The sequence below is a fragment of the Gymnoscopelus braueri genome (assembly GCF_963280865.1).
Source record: "Gymnoscopelus braueri genome assembly, chromosome: 12".
Lineage (NCBI taxonomy): Eukaryota > Metazoa > Chordata > Actinopteri > Myctophiformes > Myctophidae > Gymnoscopelus > Gymnoscopelus braueri.
This window is the reverse complement of record NC_137614.1, coordinates 22,986,034-23,004,919: the sequence shown is the minus strand read 5'-3', so window position 1 is coordinate 23,004,919 and position 18,886 is coordinate 22,986,034. Positions and strand designations below refer to the sequence as shown.

The window sequence follows — 18,886 nt, the reverse complement described above, 5'->3', positions numbered from 1 at the left end:
CACTGACTGAACACCCAATGAGCTGGAAAAACTGCTGCACTAGGTGAATAGGCGTCCCTTCAAATGGGACTGGGAGCCGCAGAACAAATCCTCTTGTCAACCTTTCAGCTCCATCATGCATGGGAGCCATTTTGAACACCTATTGTTTGTTTTTCCTCTCACTTGCTGCAATTCAATGGGGACAGATAGAGAGATGGACAGAGGGAGAGAGAGGGAGAAAGGAGGTGAACAGGCAGGGGACAGTCATGCTTACACAGGCCCATTCTACAGTACAGGGAAATGCATGTGTCAGGATATGTGATAGATCTGTTAGTCAGCTTCATGAAGTGAACTCATACTGAAAAGGAAAAAAGGGGAGTTTGCAGAATCAGCTGCTTGCTGTTAAAATTGTTCAACTCTAAAAAGTGGAATTGGAGTTTGTTTTATGCTTTATTATGGGATGGGATAGGTTGGGATAGGATGAGACCCCCCCGCCCCCAATACAAATGCCTCAACACAAAACTAATACAGCCATCAAATCAAACTAAAATAAAAAACAAAATCAAATTAAATGCCACAATATATATATATATATATATATATATATATATATATATATATATATATATATATATATATATATATATATATATATATATATATATATATATATATATATATTTTTTTTTTTTTTTTTTTTTGACAGAATGAAGTTATCTTATATTTAATTACATACTATTACATGAATAATCATCCAGGAAGGCAAAACTGTGTGCAACGCAGCGGAGAATGTACCATTCCCATTGAAAAGCATTGGCAGAATCTGCCCATATAGGTAGAATTAAACTTCGTTGTGACCGTACCCTTACACCTATAAACCCCATATAAACTTTAAAATGTTCATCTTACTGTGGACGTGTTTGCCTGAAAATGAATCTTTGAAATGTTTCATAGTTTTAGAAATATACTCCTTTAAAAGTTCAGAAAATTATAATGGAGGTCAATGGAAGATTTTGGCACCTTAAAAAAACACAAAAAACACTTTCACCTAGAAACTACATTCACACTTTTTTATAATGCAGCTTACTGTGGACACACATGCTTGAACCTTTTACTTTGAAATGTTTTGTAGTTTTTGAGATATTTAACTTTTAAAAATGACATCTGAAAACTTTGGCACCTCGCAGTTCCTTCATACTTTAACCTATACACTTGATTCACAATTTAAAAATTCCACCTTACTGTGGACATGCATGCTTGAGATTTTTACTTTGAAATAACTTGTAGTTTTTGAAATATTTAACTTTAAGCGCCCAATGCATTGTCAATGGCAATGGCCACTTAAAGGAGAAAAAAAGTTAGTAGACCCATGGGAGCCAGAATGCTCTAATGCTGAGAACCTTTTGTTAGGATTCGATCCCATGACCTTATGGTCTGAAGTCAAGAGCTCTTCCAACTGAGCTATTCAAGCACACTAATCTTTGTATATGAAATTGGATGAAGGTGATGGGTCATTCCCCCAAATGAATTAAAGGCATGAACTGTCCCTTTAATGTTGTCATTTATCAACTGGCCCCTGGCCCCTTGACATTTAGGTAATGTGGCCCACAGGTTCAGCTATATGAGTATCCTTGTCAATCTACAGAGTTGTACTTTTTGCTTGGTCTCTTGCATCTCTTGCATCACTCAAGCCAGTTATAAACCACAGTATAAAACTTCTCACTATGATTTGAGATGACATCGTGGCACTCTACTGTGACGTGGTATGGCCAAATAGAAATTGCTCTCTTTCAAGATCTCTCTTAAGGTTAGAGGGAGGTGCACGAGCATGAGAGAAAATGTATGCATAACAGAGACAAACAGAGAGAGAGAAAGACAAAGGAACACTTTGACATATCTTCAGTTAAGAAAAAAAAAGTAAAAAAAGTTCTGACAAACCAAGAAAGAAAGAATAAACACACTGAAAATATCCCATGAAATAATCTATTTATATCCAGACTCCACATATTACAATATGCCACATCAATAACGTCCATAACTTCATGGTACAATAATGGTAAAAAACAGCAACAAAAAACAAACCGCAGCATCATTTGCTTGTGTGTGTCTATGTTTTGCATATAAACTGAACATGCTGTTACAATAGTAACATCATACTATAGTAACATAGTATGATGTTACTATACTAATGTAACATCATGCTATAGTATGATGTTACTATACTATAATAGTACTGTAACATCATACTATAGTTTGATGTTACTAATAGCATAATACTATGTTACTATAGTATGATGTTACTATACTATAGTAATATCATACTGTACTTTGATGTTACTATAGTATGGTAATATCATACTTCCTATGGTGCTTCCCTGTCATTTATGGTACCTCCCTGTCATCTATGGCACTGTTTCCCAAACAGTGGGTCGGACTCGGGACCCATGTTTGTGGGGTTTTATGGGTCACGAGTAAATAAGGATTATTTCAAAAGATTTTCAAAAAGTAAAAAAAAAACATTTTCAGAAATTTAATTTTTCAAGAGAATTTCATAGATTTTCCCAAACAAATCCAATAAATTCCATGAAAAAAAAAAACTTTAAGAAGGAGTGAAAATAGCAGATCTACAAGCTCACAACGTCGAGTTCAAGAAAGAATAGCGGAATGCAGAGTTCTGACAAACCAAGAAAGAAAAAAATAAACACTGAAAAGATACCATGAAATTATCTATGTATATCTAGACTCCATGTATTACAATTCGCCACATCAATTAAAAAACTAAAAACTAAACATCAACAGCATAATAAAGAATTAGCTTGTGTGAGTCTATGTGTTGCAGATAAGCCGTCTCTTGTAGAGGTCAGGCGAGGACAAGCCACACCCAAGGGCTTTGAGTAAAGCTGTCAGGAAGTGGCAGGCTCCTCTAGTCCCCGTCAGAGCCATTGAGAGAGAGTTACAGCACTCTCATTAGGAAGTGATGGAGCAACCAATAGTTCCAGACAGCTGTGCAGACTGCATTGAACACCATTGATATTCTACATTTCTGAGACATGCTCAATGTCAACCCCTTAAAATTCTAATATCCAGGTCCCACGAGAACAAGTGACTCTGTTTCAACACTCTGTTTCAACAGGTCTGTCTGGTCCACGTACCGTATACCTGCCAACTATGGCACAAAAGAGTAGGCAAACAAGAATTCTGTTTTTCATCATCATCATTTTAGGAGTCAGCTATTTACCTGATTACAACAAATTGTAATAACTGAAATAGCCATAAACAAGTAAAAACAAGAAGGTCCCGCTGATGAATCTTTGATGAGTTGAGAAGATCTCCATGATGAGAAGTCTGACAACCCAAAAATCTTAAACACAAGAGATTATTTTGAAATGTGAAATAAGTATGGTACCAAACAAAGTACCAGTCAGTCTCTGTCTTTTCTGACAGTTTGTCTTTAGTCGACACAGTACAACCCAAGGTGTCCAATCCTGAGCAACCAAAAACGCCAAATGAAAGGAAGTTAACAGTTCATAATGACATCATGAACTTCCCATCTGTCCGTGAAGCAAACAATGAAGTGCTTTAATTTCTTCTACTTGACGCCTTGGTTGCCGGGGCTGGGGGGTTTGGTGTGGGAGGGGCAGCGAGAGGAGGAGGTGGACCCAAGGAACACACTGACCCATAATCCTTTGGTTCCGACTCCACCTGGGAACCCTGGTAAAGGACATGGCAGAAGACAGAGAAAAGCGGGAAGAGAGAAGAACAGAGGTTGAAGATCCATTTAAGGTTATTTTTTGTTTTGTTTGCTTATTGTTGAAATGTTGTGTTTACTGACCATGATTCTGACATGATACATACTGACCATGATGCTGACATGATACTGACATGATACTGACCATGATACTGACCATGATACTGACATGATACATACTGACCATGATACTGACATGATACTGACATGATACATACTGACCATGATGCTGACATGATACTGACCATGATACTGACCATGATACTGACATGATACATACTGACCATGATGCTGACATGATACTGACCATGATACTGACATGATACATACTGACCATGATGCTGACATGATACTGACCATGATACTGACATGATACTGACCATGATACTGACATGATACATACTGACCATGATGCTGACATGATACTGACCATGATACTGACCATGATACTGACATGATACTGACCATGATACTGACATGATACATACTGACCATGATACTGACATGATACATACTGACCATGATGCTGACATGATACTGACCATGATACTGACCATGATGCTGACCATGATACTGACCATGATGCTGACCATGATACTGACATGATACATACTGATCATGATACTGACCATGATACTGACCATGATACTGACCATGATACTGACATGATACATACTGATCATGATGCTGACATGATACTGACCATGATACTGACCATGATGCTGACCATGATACTGACCATGATGCTGACCATGATACTGACATGATACATACTGATCATGATGCTGACATGATACTGACCATGATGCTGACCATGATACTGACCATGATGCTGACCATGATACTGACCATGATACTGACCATGATACTGACCATGATACTGACCATGATGCTGACCATGATGCTGACCATGATGCTGACCATGATGCTGACCATGATGCTGACCATGATACTGACCATGATGCTGACCATGATGCTGACCATGATGCTGACCATGATACTGACCATGATGCTGACCATGATACTGACCATGATACTGACCATGATGCTGACCATGATACTGACCATGATACTGACCATGATACTGACCATGATACTGTCCATTGACCCCTATATAGAGTTCAGTGGTGCAAAAACCATAGCCGCTGCTCTACAGAGATGTGGGAAAAGGTGATATGATATCACCATATTCTTCACAAGTGGGTGAGTTCATGTGTTTTGTGTGGCATACACCAAAATAACAGCACAGACCTGAATGCTTGACCCTATACGGTGAGGAGGTCTGGAGGCTCTGTTATGCTGGGGGGCGGGGGTATTTTCAAGGCATGTTTTGAATCTACTTATCTGCTTAGAGAGTAGGGTCACTGCAAATCAATACTAGTTCATGTGATGACCTTTAGACTATTATGAAAGATTTCTATCCTGATGGAGTACGTGGCCACTCCCAGGATGACAATGCCCTCATCCACAGGGTAGGAGAGGTCACTGAATGATTTGAGTACGAAAATGATGTGACTCAAATGCTATGGCCTTCGCAGTTACCAGAGCTCAACCCACTTGAACAACTACGGGAGAATTAGGCCCAACGTGTTAGAGAGTGCTCTCCACCGACCATCATCAAAACACCAAATGAGGGAATGTCTTGTTACAATAGACCATATTCACACGGCGGCCATGTTGCTATTAAGTCAATGAAGTGCCACCCCGTTTCCACGGCAACGGGGTGGCACTTTCAATGTTAAATTCCAATATGGCCGCCGTGTGAATATGGTCTATGGTGTTCCATCTATCCTGTAGTATAATCCACGCCAAAGCTCATTGAAGGTCTTCTTGCAGCACGTGGTGGCCCAACAACTTACTAACACACTTTATGTTGTTTTTTCTTTTAATTTGTCACCCATCTGTTCATACAGTACATGCAGACAAATCCTGTTATAGGTGGCTTGGCCTATGGTGACACAGTAAACACAGTGGTGTAAAGTAACTAAGTACATTTACTCAAGTACTGTACTTAAGTACACATTTTTGGTATTTTTGACTTTACTGGAGTATTTCAAATTTGTAATACTTTCACTTCTTTCACTCCATTACATCTCAGAGGCAAATATTGTACTTTTACTCCACTACTTTAGTTACTGGTTACTTTGTAGATTTTGATTGTTATTACAAAACATACATTGGCCATTTGAATATAGATGATCTACAAGCTCACAACACGTCCCGACGCAAAGCATTGTAACCTTGTAGATCTGCTACTTTCAAAAGATTTTCATACATTTTATACATTTGAAAACTTGTGAATTGGGACATTGTGCATAATGAGTATTTTCTACTGTACAAAAAAAAGTACATTTTGATACCAATACTTTTGTACTTTTACTCAAGTACATTTTTAATTCCGGACTTTTACTTGAGTAAAACAAATAATATTTCTACATTGCAGTATTGATAATTTTACTTAAGTAAAACATTTTTAAAACTTTTTCCACCACTGAATAACATGAATCGCCTATTAATTACCTATTATGTCATAGGACCTGGGATGCCTGGTTCATGCGATTAACAGACTGCACATTTGTTCTGTATGTCTGTACGTGTATTCTTACCAGGTGGTGTGGAGAAGGTGAGCCAGACCGTAACTTGTCTCTGTTTGAGACTGAGAGATCTGTCTGTTTGACTGTCTCTCTGACTGGTGAATACTGGTTTCACTGGCTCTGGACTGGGAGACAAGTCTGAGTGAGTGAGTGAGTGATAGAGAGAGAGGGAGAGAGAGAGAGAGAGAGAGAGAGAGGTACTTTTATAGTTATGTTACTGTACTGTATATCACAACATTAGAGCAAAAAAGGTGAACAGCCCCCCTACGCACACACACACACACGCACACACACACACACACACACACACACACACACACACACACACACACACACACACACACACACACACACACACACACACACACACACACACACACACACACACACACACACACACACACACACACACACACACACACAGTAAAATGCAGGACGTGGTAAGCACATTCCTAGTGATTATGGTGCTGTGTAAGATTGAAACATAAGCAGATTAAAAGCTATATTTTTCTGTTGGAAATCTTTTTCTCACGTGCTCAGGTGAATGCTGTGAAAATACAGTTTTCATCAACCATGTAAAACCATGTAAAAAGGTCTTACTATTGTGGTATAATGATACCATGTTACCATGGTAACATGACAGCCCTGTCATTCAGTGCTGTGAGAGGGGCCTGATGTGACAGGAATTGACATCCATATACAATTCTACTTATAATCGTAACAGGCTTTTTTCCCCCCATCCTGGTAAGTAGGCTAATAATTACACAATAATCACATACTAACAGTCCAGTTTAATGTAAAATCTAATATTTGAAAATCGATTAGATGTTTTCTAAATTATATAAGCAACACAATGCACAATCAAACAATAAAAGTAAAGCTTACATTTTAATCGTGTGTGTGTGCATTCCTGTATTCTACTTTTCCTCTGTGCTTGTGGCGTGACATCATTAATCCCCTTCCACCCTGTGTCCCGTGTCCCATGATACAGAACACACAAAACAAACAAACAAATACAGAACCTTAACCGCTTAAACCCCATATGGTTGACCGTTGCAAACGCGGTGTGAGCTTGTTGATCTGCTATTTTCTGCGAAAGCTTTTGCCACAATATGGATGCTGGGGTTTACGTGGTTAAGGCTATTCCATTTCATGTTCTCTTACAGAGCAAATTAGGAGATCCAGAGAGACGGTCACTATGGCTTTACAGAGCGGAAATACAGACTCAGGTAAACACAGGGTTTGAACGGTTTAGGAAAATGATAAGAATAGGTCACTGGGACAGAGGTGAAGCGGTAAGCAAACAGGATGTTATGAAGTGAGAGAGAGTGGTACATGGTACAATCCTTAGTGTTTGATGGAGTTAAAACTATATGTTTTGTGGACCAGATTGATATGATCTAGAAATATCGATCTAACCAGTCAAATTAATATAGTGATGTCTTTTTGGGCCTGTACTTCAGTCTTTTAAACATGCTTTTTGTAACTCTACTATACTTTCTCTACCAAGGCCATGTAGCTGGCTCCATATTTGCTATCTGGTGCCGGCTCCATATGTTTCCAATCAGTAAAAACATGTCTTGGTCAACGCTTTGTGATTAAATGTCAAATGACCTGTATCTGTGTAAGATGACCTGTATGACCGGGATATTGTCACTAATTTACTCTGTCAGCTGTCACCCTGTCACAAATAAACCTGCCACATGTCCTATGATATCGAAGGAATAACTTGTTTATGGAACCAAAAGTTGTACACAAGGACACTATAAGATGAACAACAACTTATTATGATGACACCCTGATGCCTGACAGCTCATCAGATATGATCTGACGTCTGAGGGTCTTAACCAATCGTTAGGATCCACCTTATATCTGATGTCCGGACTCCAACTTGTGTATAAATACTATTGCCTGTATTTGTAATATGAGAGAGATATTTTTGCTGTACAGTGCCTCGTGGATTGATTCTTTCTCTTAATACAATGTCAACCGGCCTGTGTCTGTCTTTGATTTCGTCTCATCCTTTTTACACTGGGTTTTTCAGTTTTAATTAACATAGAGTAGGATTTACGACCCTTTATCAACTCTATTAGTGTTCATTTAGCCATTTGTAACTCAGAGAGTGTACAAATGGAACCAAAGGGTTACATGGTTACATTTGCACACTCTCAGAGGTAAAATTAACACTCCAGATTCTACGGTACGAGTCCATCGGAGGCGGAGCATGGCTCAATTGTCAAAGGTTCTCTCACACACACACACACACACACACACACACACACACACACACACACACACACACACACACACACACACACACACACACACACACACACACACACACACACACACACACACACACACACACTAGGGGCGGCCATAGCTGAATGGGTAGAGAGGTCCCGGCAATGTGTCCCTGAGCATTCTGCACTCAAGTCTGACCACTTGGCCAGCAATCAGCTGGGGGAAGCTGCAACACTGAATTTCCCTCGCTTGATCAAATAGGTCTACATTGCGCACACACACACACACACACACACACACACACACACACACACACACACACACACACACACACACACACACACACACACACACACACACACACACACACACACGAATGCAGAGTAAAGGTCAAAATGTAAAAATAGCATTGTGTGTGTGTGTGTGTGTGTGTGTGCGTTCCCATACTCCTGTAGAAGTGGTTCCTGGCGAGCAGACAAGCAGGAGAGTTGACGCTGGTCATGGTGTCTGTCAGCAGGGTCACTGGACTACCGGGTCAGCTTCCTGGAAAAAGACAGAGAGATAGACAGATAGGAAATGAGGGAGAGAGGGTGCAGAGAGGGAGATAGAGCGAGATAAAGAGATATGAGGGTGTAGTATGACAAGAGACAAAGGGATAGAGAGATAGAGAGGTGTGTATGTTAATAGAAAGATAAGATGATCCGATCAAATGTGCCACTCAAAAGCTTTCCACAATGTTTCATTTATAAAATAAAATAAAAATCTGTTCACTTCGTAACAGCAGAGACATCCTATTGTTCAAAATGCAAATGTCTCATTTGGTTTCTTTTCATTTCCCTCATACTAGTCTCAAAGCCGTACCACTGTTGCTCGCCGAAAATATCCGATCTTCAAGCTCACAACAGGTAAATCAGGCTTAAATGAGCTGCAGGTGTGTAGGAGTTGAACAGCTACAGTATGTGCACACATACTTAAAAGTGAGCTATCATGGGCCACAACCAATCCCCCTGGGGTCAATTTGTGCACATGGCTGCTATGTTGGAATATAATGGATATGTTGGCAGGATGATACCCAGAATGCATTGCGTGGTGAACAAAAAGCCATATTAGTCCAATATTCATAAAATACTTTAAAGACATATATGTGCACACACATGTACGCACGCACACGCACATGGTACAGTTGTTGGTGATATAAGGAATAGACTGGAATGAACTGGAATAAACTAAACCTGTTCAGGGGGTGACTAGTCCACTCTGTCTACAGGTCAGTTGCATGGCTTCACAAATAGGACCTAAGACCTATTTCATGAACATATATATATTCATAGTAAAATTCTGTTGATTTAACTCAGAGAGTATAATGCACCCAAATGGACCTGTTTTCTGTTTTTTTTTACATCCTGCATCCTGCAATGGACCCCGCTAGGTAAAAGAAAGCAGATAACGGATGAGCTGCTCTCGATGAACCTTTCTTGGGGACAGGAGACAGAACACATTGTCAAGGTTAGGAATCCATGGAAGGAGCTCATTGTGGCCTCATGTCCCACCGAGGATTAACAAGGGTTAAGAAAGTAGGATAGAAGGCAGAACTTTATTCATTTTGCCAAAAACTGAGTTGGGAAATAGAAAGTAGAAAGTACATGAATAAGAATCAAAAAGGATATTGCTCTATCCTTATCCCCCCAAACAATCACAAGCAATATCTATAATAAATAATAATAACAATTTAAAAAAAAAGTGTCTTCAAATGATCAAATCATTAGGTCAAGTTGCCTTGTTGGCATGTGTGCACGTACAGTACTATATTGCCGGTCATGAGTAGAGAACAGCCATACACATTTCAACAAACGTCCTATTCTTTTCTAATGGCCTGTTTGGTCTGTATTCACAATAACCTAGTGTTTGTATGAAATAATGTGGGCCATTCTCTCTGGATTACAACAGTTTCTATGTCAAATATTTATTCCTGCCAGCCTACCTTCTGTCTATAAACAGCTTCACTATCATCAGTCCTGTTGGCTTTAGATAACAGCAGCTTTATTTGGAAAACATGTCCTATCAAAATATTAGTTTTTGTGTTGAAATGTAGGTGAAACTAGACAGTGTTTGTCATGTCATGTATTTTCCCTGGACAGATTAAATAGTGAGGTTGAGGTCCAAGGATCGGCATGCAGTTTTCACGTGAAACCCACCCATTTCTGTCATTCTCAAATTCTGCATATTCACTGTTGAGTTACTTTGGATGAGAACGCTGCAGTGCCTTAAATGTACATTTAAATGTACTAGAGTTCACGCCGCTACGTGGCCCTCACACCTACGTCGCACCGCCGATCCGACCAATATGTCTGAGTCATAGGGTCGGGGGCTTTGTCAGAGTACCTCTCTGCCTGTGTCCCTTTTGAGCCCATGGAGATCAATGTATCTGTCAGTCCCTGTCCCTTTTATGCCCATATATGGAGATCCCTGATGTCATTCGTATATATGCCCATACCCTGTATATTGGCATGCCCATCTATGGGCATATTGGTCGGATCGTGGTTCTGGACAAATGCATATCCAAAACAACTCGGCGGACAGCTTGTTTATGGTTATGTCTGAGTCATAGTGACATGCCTATATATGGGCGTATCGTGTTTGTTTATGGTTATGGTTGAGTCAGAGTGACGAGGCCGTGGTCCCGTCTATATATGGGCGTATCGGGTTTGTTTATGGTTATGTCTGAGTCAGAGTGACGTGGCCGGCCGGCACGCCCTGGCCTCCTATTAACCAATTTTAATATAGGATTAGAAATCTAATTCAATATTTATAAAACACTAGACATAACCTAGTTATGTCATGTGATGTGGCAAAAAAAGAAATCTATAAATAGCCTAATGATCAATCGATCCTACATTTAATCCTAATACATTTTAGGCTAGTTATAAAAGACAAATAACAATTTAATTCCAAAATGAGATAATAGAAAACAGAGAAAATAGAGGGAATTATGTAATATTTGCAATGATAGGTCATTTTTGTTTTATATATGTGAGAATATCTTCTCTAATATATCTAACTTGTGTTCATTTCAGATTACCCAAGATCACTTTTTTTTTTACTATAACATTATTTACTTATTCAGCACATCATTTCTAATGGTTTTAATTTCCCTGTTGCCTTTTATTGTTTTTATTAATTCATTTTCAAATCCATTTTATTCATATTTTTGTACCGATTGCTTTCTATCACAATTACAAATCACCAGTTCACATATACTGCAGGGCTGCCATAAATGTGATTGAGGTTTCAGGCCCTTTTCCTCCACGGGAGCCCTGCAGCGTGTGAACTGGGGATTTTTGTTTTGGTCTGTCTATATCCTCTTCACCAATTGCCCAGCAGATGGTCCCTTGGATGTCTTTGGTAGTGTACACTTTTATCTCTATTTCTATAATTATAAATGAGAATCTATCAACTGTATAGTTAAAGAAAGGTTTGACATTCATTTTGCTAAATTAATCAACAAAAAAACTAAACAAAACCATCAAATGCAGCCCCTCAAACAAGAGCTCCTACCTGTTTTTACTTTGTATATTAATTTACTTTTTTGGCATTTAGATCATTAGATTTGATCCATCAGAGAAGTTGACTAGAAGTGCTAGGGGGTGAGATGGAGTCTGAAGAGGACATTTCCAATTTTTGGGCGGTGAAACCGCCCCTATAAGTGAGGTTTGGAAATTTGTACAATTATCCTGCGCTGTGATTGGCAGGATAATTTGTACAATTATCCTGCACCGTGATTGGCCAATCACAATCTATTCAGGACTGTGATTGGCCAGTGTCACATGACACATGTGCATAGCCCTATATAAGAAACCATAACTTGAAAAAAACCATAAATTGGTTTTTTTCAAGTTATGGTTTTGTCCATCATAAAGAGTGTTTCAATAAATGTATTTATTTTTTGTACATGATTGGTTGACTCCATTCAGTATTGTGATTAGCTAGCAAGACACCGCCCACTTCACACAGGGTGTGATTTTTTTCTTATAAACTAGATTTCTGAGTAAAGTAGGCTAGCTGGCAGATAAAGTGGATTTCCCTGGGAACAAGGCCAGCTGCAAGCCTGTTTGTCACCACCAGCCCAAGCCATGGTTTAGGAACCTTACAGCATGTGTTAGATCGCCCCCTATTGCAAGCCATTCATTTTAGATTTTGACTTTCGACATGTTCTCAATAACAATATGCTATAGTCACTTTGCTTCTATCTATGTATCATTTTGCTTCTATGTTTTAGAAGTTTACAAAATTTTACTAAAAGCCAAACTGAATCAAAATGCCTGAACACAAAACTGTTACATTATTACAAGGATAAAACCAATAAAACCCAAGCAAACTTTGGGTGGAAAATGGCAATTTGCTAAACCTGGTACATAACTGCACAGCTAATTTAAATGTTAATGTTCTTTGTACACTGTTCAAATAAAGATCCATTCATTCATGCCTGGGCATTAAAATGAACCCAGGGCTGACTCGGCCTGAGACTGTACACAAGGCTAAGTGAAGTGTGTGTAAGTCACTAACAACATGTTTCTAGGCCAATGTGTGGCAGTTCAATGCTGGGTTGAGACCTTCCTTTCTCCATTTCTTTGTACAGCATGTATCTACATATTCTTTTCCACCAGAGCAAAAGGATGAACTGTGTTCAATAATACGTCATGTAACCGCATCCTACACTGTTAATTTGTTAGTTTGAGATTGTACAAATATTTGTTCATTTGCACACTCTACTGAGTTACATTAACAATGAGGATTTTACAGTGTACACACTTCTTATATAAGCCAGTGGTTTTCAGTGCTATGCAGGGGAAAGGTCACTGCAGCCCACTCCTCTTTCAGGCAACTGCAGAGCCTGGATGAGCCATTTCTCCTTGTTTTCCCCTTCTCTCACCCACCCATACAAAAGACTCACACTCACATCTGTCTCTGTATGTTTCTATATCTCTCGCTTCCACCGGTTTCGATGTCAATCTTTGTTTCTTTCTATTTCTTTCCATCCTTCCTTCCCTTCATCCATCCAGCCTGTGAGGCAAGGCTCCAGAGTTAGTCTAGACTCTCTAGAGAGTCGTTTTTTTTGTGCGTGATACCGTATACTTTGTCGTATGATGGTATCACGCACCAAAAATAAAAGATCTACAAGCTCACATCGGCTATTTCAGCACGTGGGACCGGCATGCATTGAAATATAAATCAAGCTTATGAGGGTTTAAGCTCATATTAGATGTGATTAATAGCCCTAATGTAGTAAATCCATGATTTTTATGTCAGCTGATGGCAGTTCAAAAGGGCTCTTTCTTTGCAGCCTGGGATCCAATTATCTCTGCCGGACCTCGAGCACATTGAAACATCGCTATTTCTGTCACATGGGGACCCACCAGTGACCCCATTTAGATCCTGACCCAGAATGTAAGAATATAAGACTACTCTTTCATCTCAATGAGATCACATTCAAAAGGTTAGCACCAGTCTGCAGCTGCACACTGTTACACAGTGCTCCCTATTTTAACTCTGATTTTACCCACATTTAGCCAAGAAGGCCCCGAAGTCAGTCTTGGCCAGGAATCTTCACCCTATGCTACCTTGCATGCAGTGCCTGCAAAGACCGTTCCAGTTTCACGGCCGGAGTATAAAATTACCTAATGATATTGCTGTGCACACACACACGTCAAGTTATGTCATATTTATTAGTTTGCACAAATGTATGACATGCAACATGTCCTCATAAGCCTGCTGTTTATTTTAGCACTTCTAGATCAATTCCACAAGACTGCATTACACTGCAACATCCATGTTCAGACAGACTGTAAGGGTCTTCTTAATCTTAGTAACCTTCAAATCTTAATCCAACATGGCCTATAAATTAAATGTAACATAATCCTGAACATCATTAGCCTTGTTTTGTCTTTGTGGCAATGGATGAGTTGGACACGCTTTCCCATAATGAAACCTCTTCTCCCCCTTAAAGATATGTCTACTTCAAAAGACACATTTAAAGATGTATGGTACTGTAGCATTCTCATTTCACACACACTAAAAAGGGACAGGGCCTCAGGCATATCTATTTATTCTGGCCAAACAAATCATGCTTAATCGGGAGTATCATACTGTAGGACTCTATATTGATTGTATCGACTGGGAGTGCAGTCAATCAATGCATCAGCAAACTCTTTAGGTCTTCTTAAAGAGACAGTGAATTGTAAAAGTCACATGGTACAGATCAGTATAATCACAGACAAACAATAGTTAAATGATAACTTTGTTCATATAATTGATAACACAATTTTTGAAGTACAGTCAATATCAAATTTAGAATTCACACACAGGATACACACAGAGCATGTTTTGTTTGGCCAAAATAATTCTGGTCTCCAATGCAAAGCATAAGCAACAAATATATTCCTGTTCTTGAGCCTTAGAGTACAACTTTGCTATTTCAAATTAACACCCGTGAACCTTCATTGATCACCATCTGTCTAATGATGACGTTTGCACTCATCCGCATTGACAGTAGCCACACTTTTCAACATAACCTCACAAGATGACATGTTTTGCATGTGTACTAGATAGCAGGGAGATAGGAGTCACACAAAGACATTCCAAGTATCAAAGATCATCATGAGTTCAAACCCATGACATATTGATTAAATGGTGTTCTACTCAGTAGAATCTACTGACTTAACCCTCTGATCCGATGACTGCTTGGTTAAGAAGTAGGCTATCTTACATAACAACAGGCTGACTGATCAGAGTCCTTTGAAACAACAAGGTTTCATTCATCCTTAATGACATCGTGATCACCAAGGAGATCTGCCCTGTCAGCAGAAGGAGGTCAGTCATGTCAGTCATTTTAGAATGACTGACTTTTTTTAATCACACGGTTACAGTTTAGGCATTTAGTAAACATTCTTACCCAGAGCGACTTACATTTGTGAATCAGAGTAAACATGAAACCTAGTCAACAAAGGGTAAATGGCCACATCAACTGTATGGTATGGTATACTATGGTACGGTACGGGAGTAGATCTTCATCTTCTCAGGATCTGCGAGTCCTGCAGAAGGTGGTGCGGTTAGCACACCACAGGGAGCTCCTTGGAGTCCCTGTAGGATGCAGGTGTTTTGAGTTGAGTAGGGCGAAAAGGATTATGAAGGACAAACACCACCCCGGTAACGGACTGTTTGTGACGATGTGGACTGGCGAGTCCTCAAGGTGTCGCTCAGAAAGAGTTTTTTTCCTTTAGCTGTCAGAGCCCTGAACAAGGCCAAGTACAAAAAAAAATAACCTACATTCAATCTGTAAAAATCCAGAGTTGGTTTCACAATGTTACTTGCACTAATGTACAGTACATAGATAAGCATAATTGATGCACTGTATACTTTATGTATGCCTTCCACACATATTCCATATTCACAAACCCACTGATCTGATACAAAAATGAACACAAACATTGCCGTGATTTTGAGCCGTCTGGCATCCTCTTTCCATACTCTACAAATATTAGTGCTTTTCTTCATAAAGCACTACCCTGTATGGATAGCTTATTTTGTAAGCTATGTTGCTTCTCAACTCTGTGGGTAAGAATATTAAGACATGTCTAGATTAGAATCTTGAGGCATATAGAGCCATCTATCTGTCCAACCATCAATGTTGACTGCAGCTCTGTGGGATAAACCCTTACACACATTGGACATCTACTTTTTAGTTAGTAACCATAAACTCATGCTTGTAGTATGAGTAAGTGCATGACCCACTGCCGGCAGACTGATGAAAACCCATTAACGGCCCTGGTGCTGGAATAGATTCAGGGTCATGTTCAAGGCAGGCACTCACTTGATTCTGACTTGATTTATGTTTTAAACAACAATCCACCAGATACACGTAGGTTTTGGCCTTGTGCCTTCCTCAGCTTGTACACGCTTGTAAGGCAGAAACTTGTGTGCGTCATGGACTTGTTTAAAAAATAAATCAAGTGAAGTAGTGAATGCTTGCCATTATCCCCCTTTCTTACCTTTCTTACCTTTGGCTAGAAGCACCCTTATAAAAAAACACATATAAATAAATAAATTAAAAAAACATATAAAAAGACATGACTGTTACTGCATGTGATTGATTGATTGTTATTTGAGATGTTTTTTAATGTATGACTGAGATGACATTCTGCTCACCAGAGGTGTTTCCTGATGCTGATCTACACAGATGGCTGAGAACTATGTATAACATAGGCTATAGCCTGTTGCATCCATCTAAAATACTATGCACTTTACACTTGCGCTTACACATTTTAGATGTCTAGATCTCTGCATTTGTAAACATTATCACATAGTCTTTGGCTGGGGGGGGGGGGGGGTGACCATGCAGTTTACAAAAGCAGACAAATCTAGTCTCTCACAGGATCTAGTGGGAGACAACGGCCATAACATGTACGGATCGTAGCATTAAGGAACTCTCTATGTCAAACATCCACAAAACTCAGCCACCGCATACGGCTGCTTCACATAGCGTGGTACTGTAGCTTGGCTGCGGAGACACACTGTTTATCCAGGCGCAAAGGAACCAAAACACAGAACGGTAAACAGTGACCTTTGATGGTTCACAGAATGGCCATGTACCAGCAGAGGCAAGGAATGGCAGCAAAACACCTCCACAGTTCCGAGCAAACACTCAAATATTAAAGCAACGTTTCGGTCCCACACAACCTCCCTCAGACATGCCTGTGAGGCATGCCTGAGGAAGGTTGTGTGTGCATTGCTTCCTGATGGCGCCGTTTGCCACACTACTGTAAAGGAAAACAGGATTGACTGCACCGTTCAACAAGTTCCATTACCTTACATAATAATTAAGTACAGGCGAGCTGCTTCTTGGAGCCCAGATCGAGCCCCATGACACAGATATCACACTAGATCCTACCGTATAAGGTCTTTTCAGTGGACATATTACATTTTGAAGTGTTTTGAAGAGGACACATGTTATCTGTCCTCTTCACATTTTAAATCTCTAGATCAGCAACATTACAAGCAACCAGTAGAAAGGAGTACAAGGTTCAGAGTCATAATGGCCAAGCAATATCCATGTGATCATATAATGATTGCATAAGTGTTGATGTGCAATATATTAGGGACTAAGAAGACAGTAATACTACTATACACTTATTCAATAAATTCAAAAAGACAGAGTGACTCAGCATTATGGGAGTTTGTAGTGGGGTAAGGGTTATTATAAGTATCGCAGACCAGAGAGCAGTGCAGTGAGTGGTAACTAATATCACTGGAGCGTGGCTTCAGTGGGGAACAACTGTGATCTATCTGGGCCAAGAACTCACCAGCCAAAAAGTCAAAGATCAAACCATCCCGACTACCATATGAAACACAAATGCTCTTGCTATCTTATCACTGGTACATTTAATCTATTCAAACTCATGACATACGGTTCATTTTTTCCACAAGCTTACTGATACATGGGATCTCTCCTAGCCTTGGATCAAGACTATCATAGATGTATTTGATCGAGTCTGACTTTTACTTTCATGTCATAGATACGCAAATGTCAGAATCGATAAAATACATCTATGATAGTCCTGATCAGAGGCTAGATATTTCCTAACAGTAAAGACATAGTAAAGACAAGTCATGTTCCTACACAAGTAAAGTCCTCATGTTCATTTATCCATTTGTAAATGAGCCTTGTCTTACCTTTGCCCAGGGTTTGTTGGTTATGTCTGTGTCCAACTCCTTCAGGGTTGCACATGCGTAAGCAACAATCAGTTCAGTCCACTTAGGTAAGTTCACAGAGATGGATGGAGAGGATGCAAGCTCCCATAGACAGAAACAGATGGACGGCTGCAGAAGAAAGACAAACAAATGAATGGAGGCGTGAATGACTGAAAGACTGTCAGGAAGGATGGATGATGATGGGATGGCTTGTGGATGAGTGTGGAACCGCCTGTCGTCTCTGAGGAGAGCGTTAATTGCCCTGCCCACATGGGTCCTCTAAGCAGAACATACACGCACGCACGCACGCGCACGCGCGCACACACACACACACACACACACACACACACACACACACACACACACACACACACACGCACGCACGCATGCATGCACACACACACACACCAGTCTAGTGCTTTATTTGGTAAGGAGACAGCCCCCCCTCTCTCTCACTCTGTCTCCTTATTCACTGATCCCCTCCCTCTTTGTTTTACTCCCTCTCTGTCAAGCCTTTCCTTCCCCCTTGCTCTACTTAATGCACCTGTGAGAGCAGGTGTGTTGTGTGTGTGTGTTT

At 39.9% G+C, this 18,886-nt stretch overlaps 1 protein-coding gene across 2 annotated transcripts in view; it reads right to left on the bottom strand.

Annotated features, from left to right (window-relative positions):
- Positions 1-2,004: 2,004 nt before the first annotated feature.
- Positions 2,005-18,886, bottom strand: part of LOC308097013 (uncharacterized protein) — a 19,708-nt gene continuing 2,826 nt past the window's right edge. The window contains exons 2-5 of one of the 2 annotated variants that reach the window (XM_080444568.1): positions 18,292-18,438; positions 9,013-9,108; positions 6,334-6,459; positions 2,005-3,690 (exon numbers count right to left, since the gene is read on the bottom strand). In XM_080444568.1, the coding sequence (XP_080300694.1) occupies positions 3,569-3,690; positions 6,334-6,459; positions 9,013-9,067 (303 nt within the window). In that variant the 5' untranslated portion in view covers positions 9,068-9,108; positions 18,292-18,438 and the 3' untranslated portion in view covers positions 2,005-3,568. Of the gene's footprint in view, positions 3,691-6,333; positions 6,460-9,012; positions 9,109-18,291; positions 18,572-18,886 lie in introns of those variants that run through there. The other variant, XM_080444569.1, reaches the window with a different exon arrangement.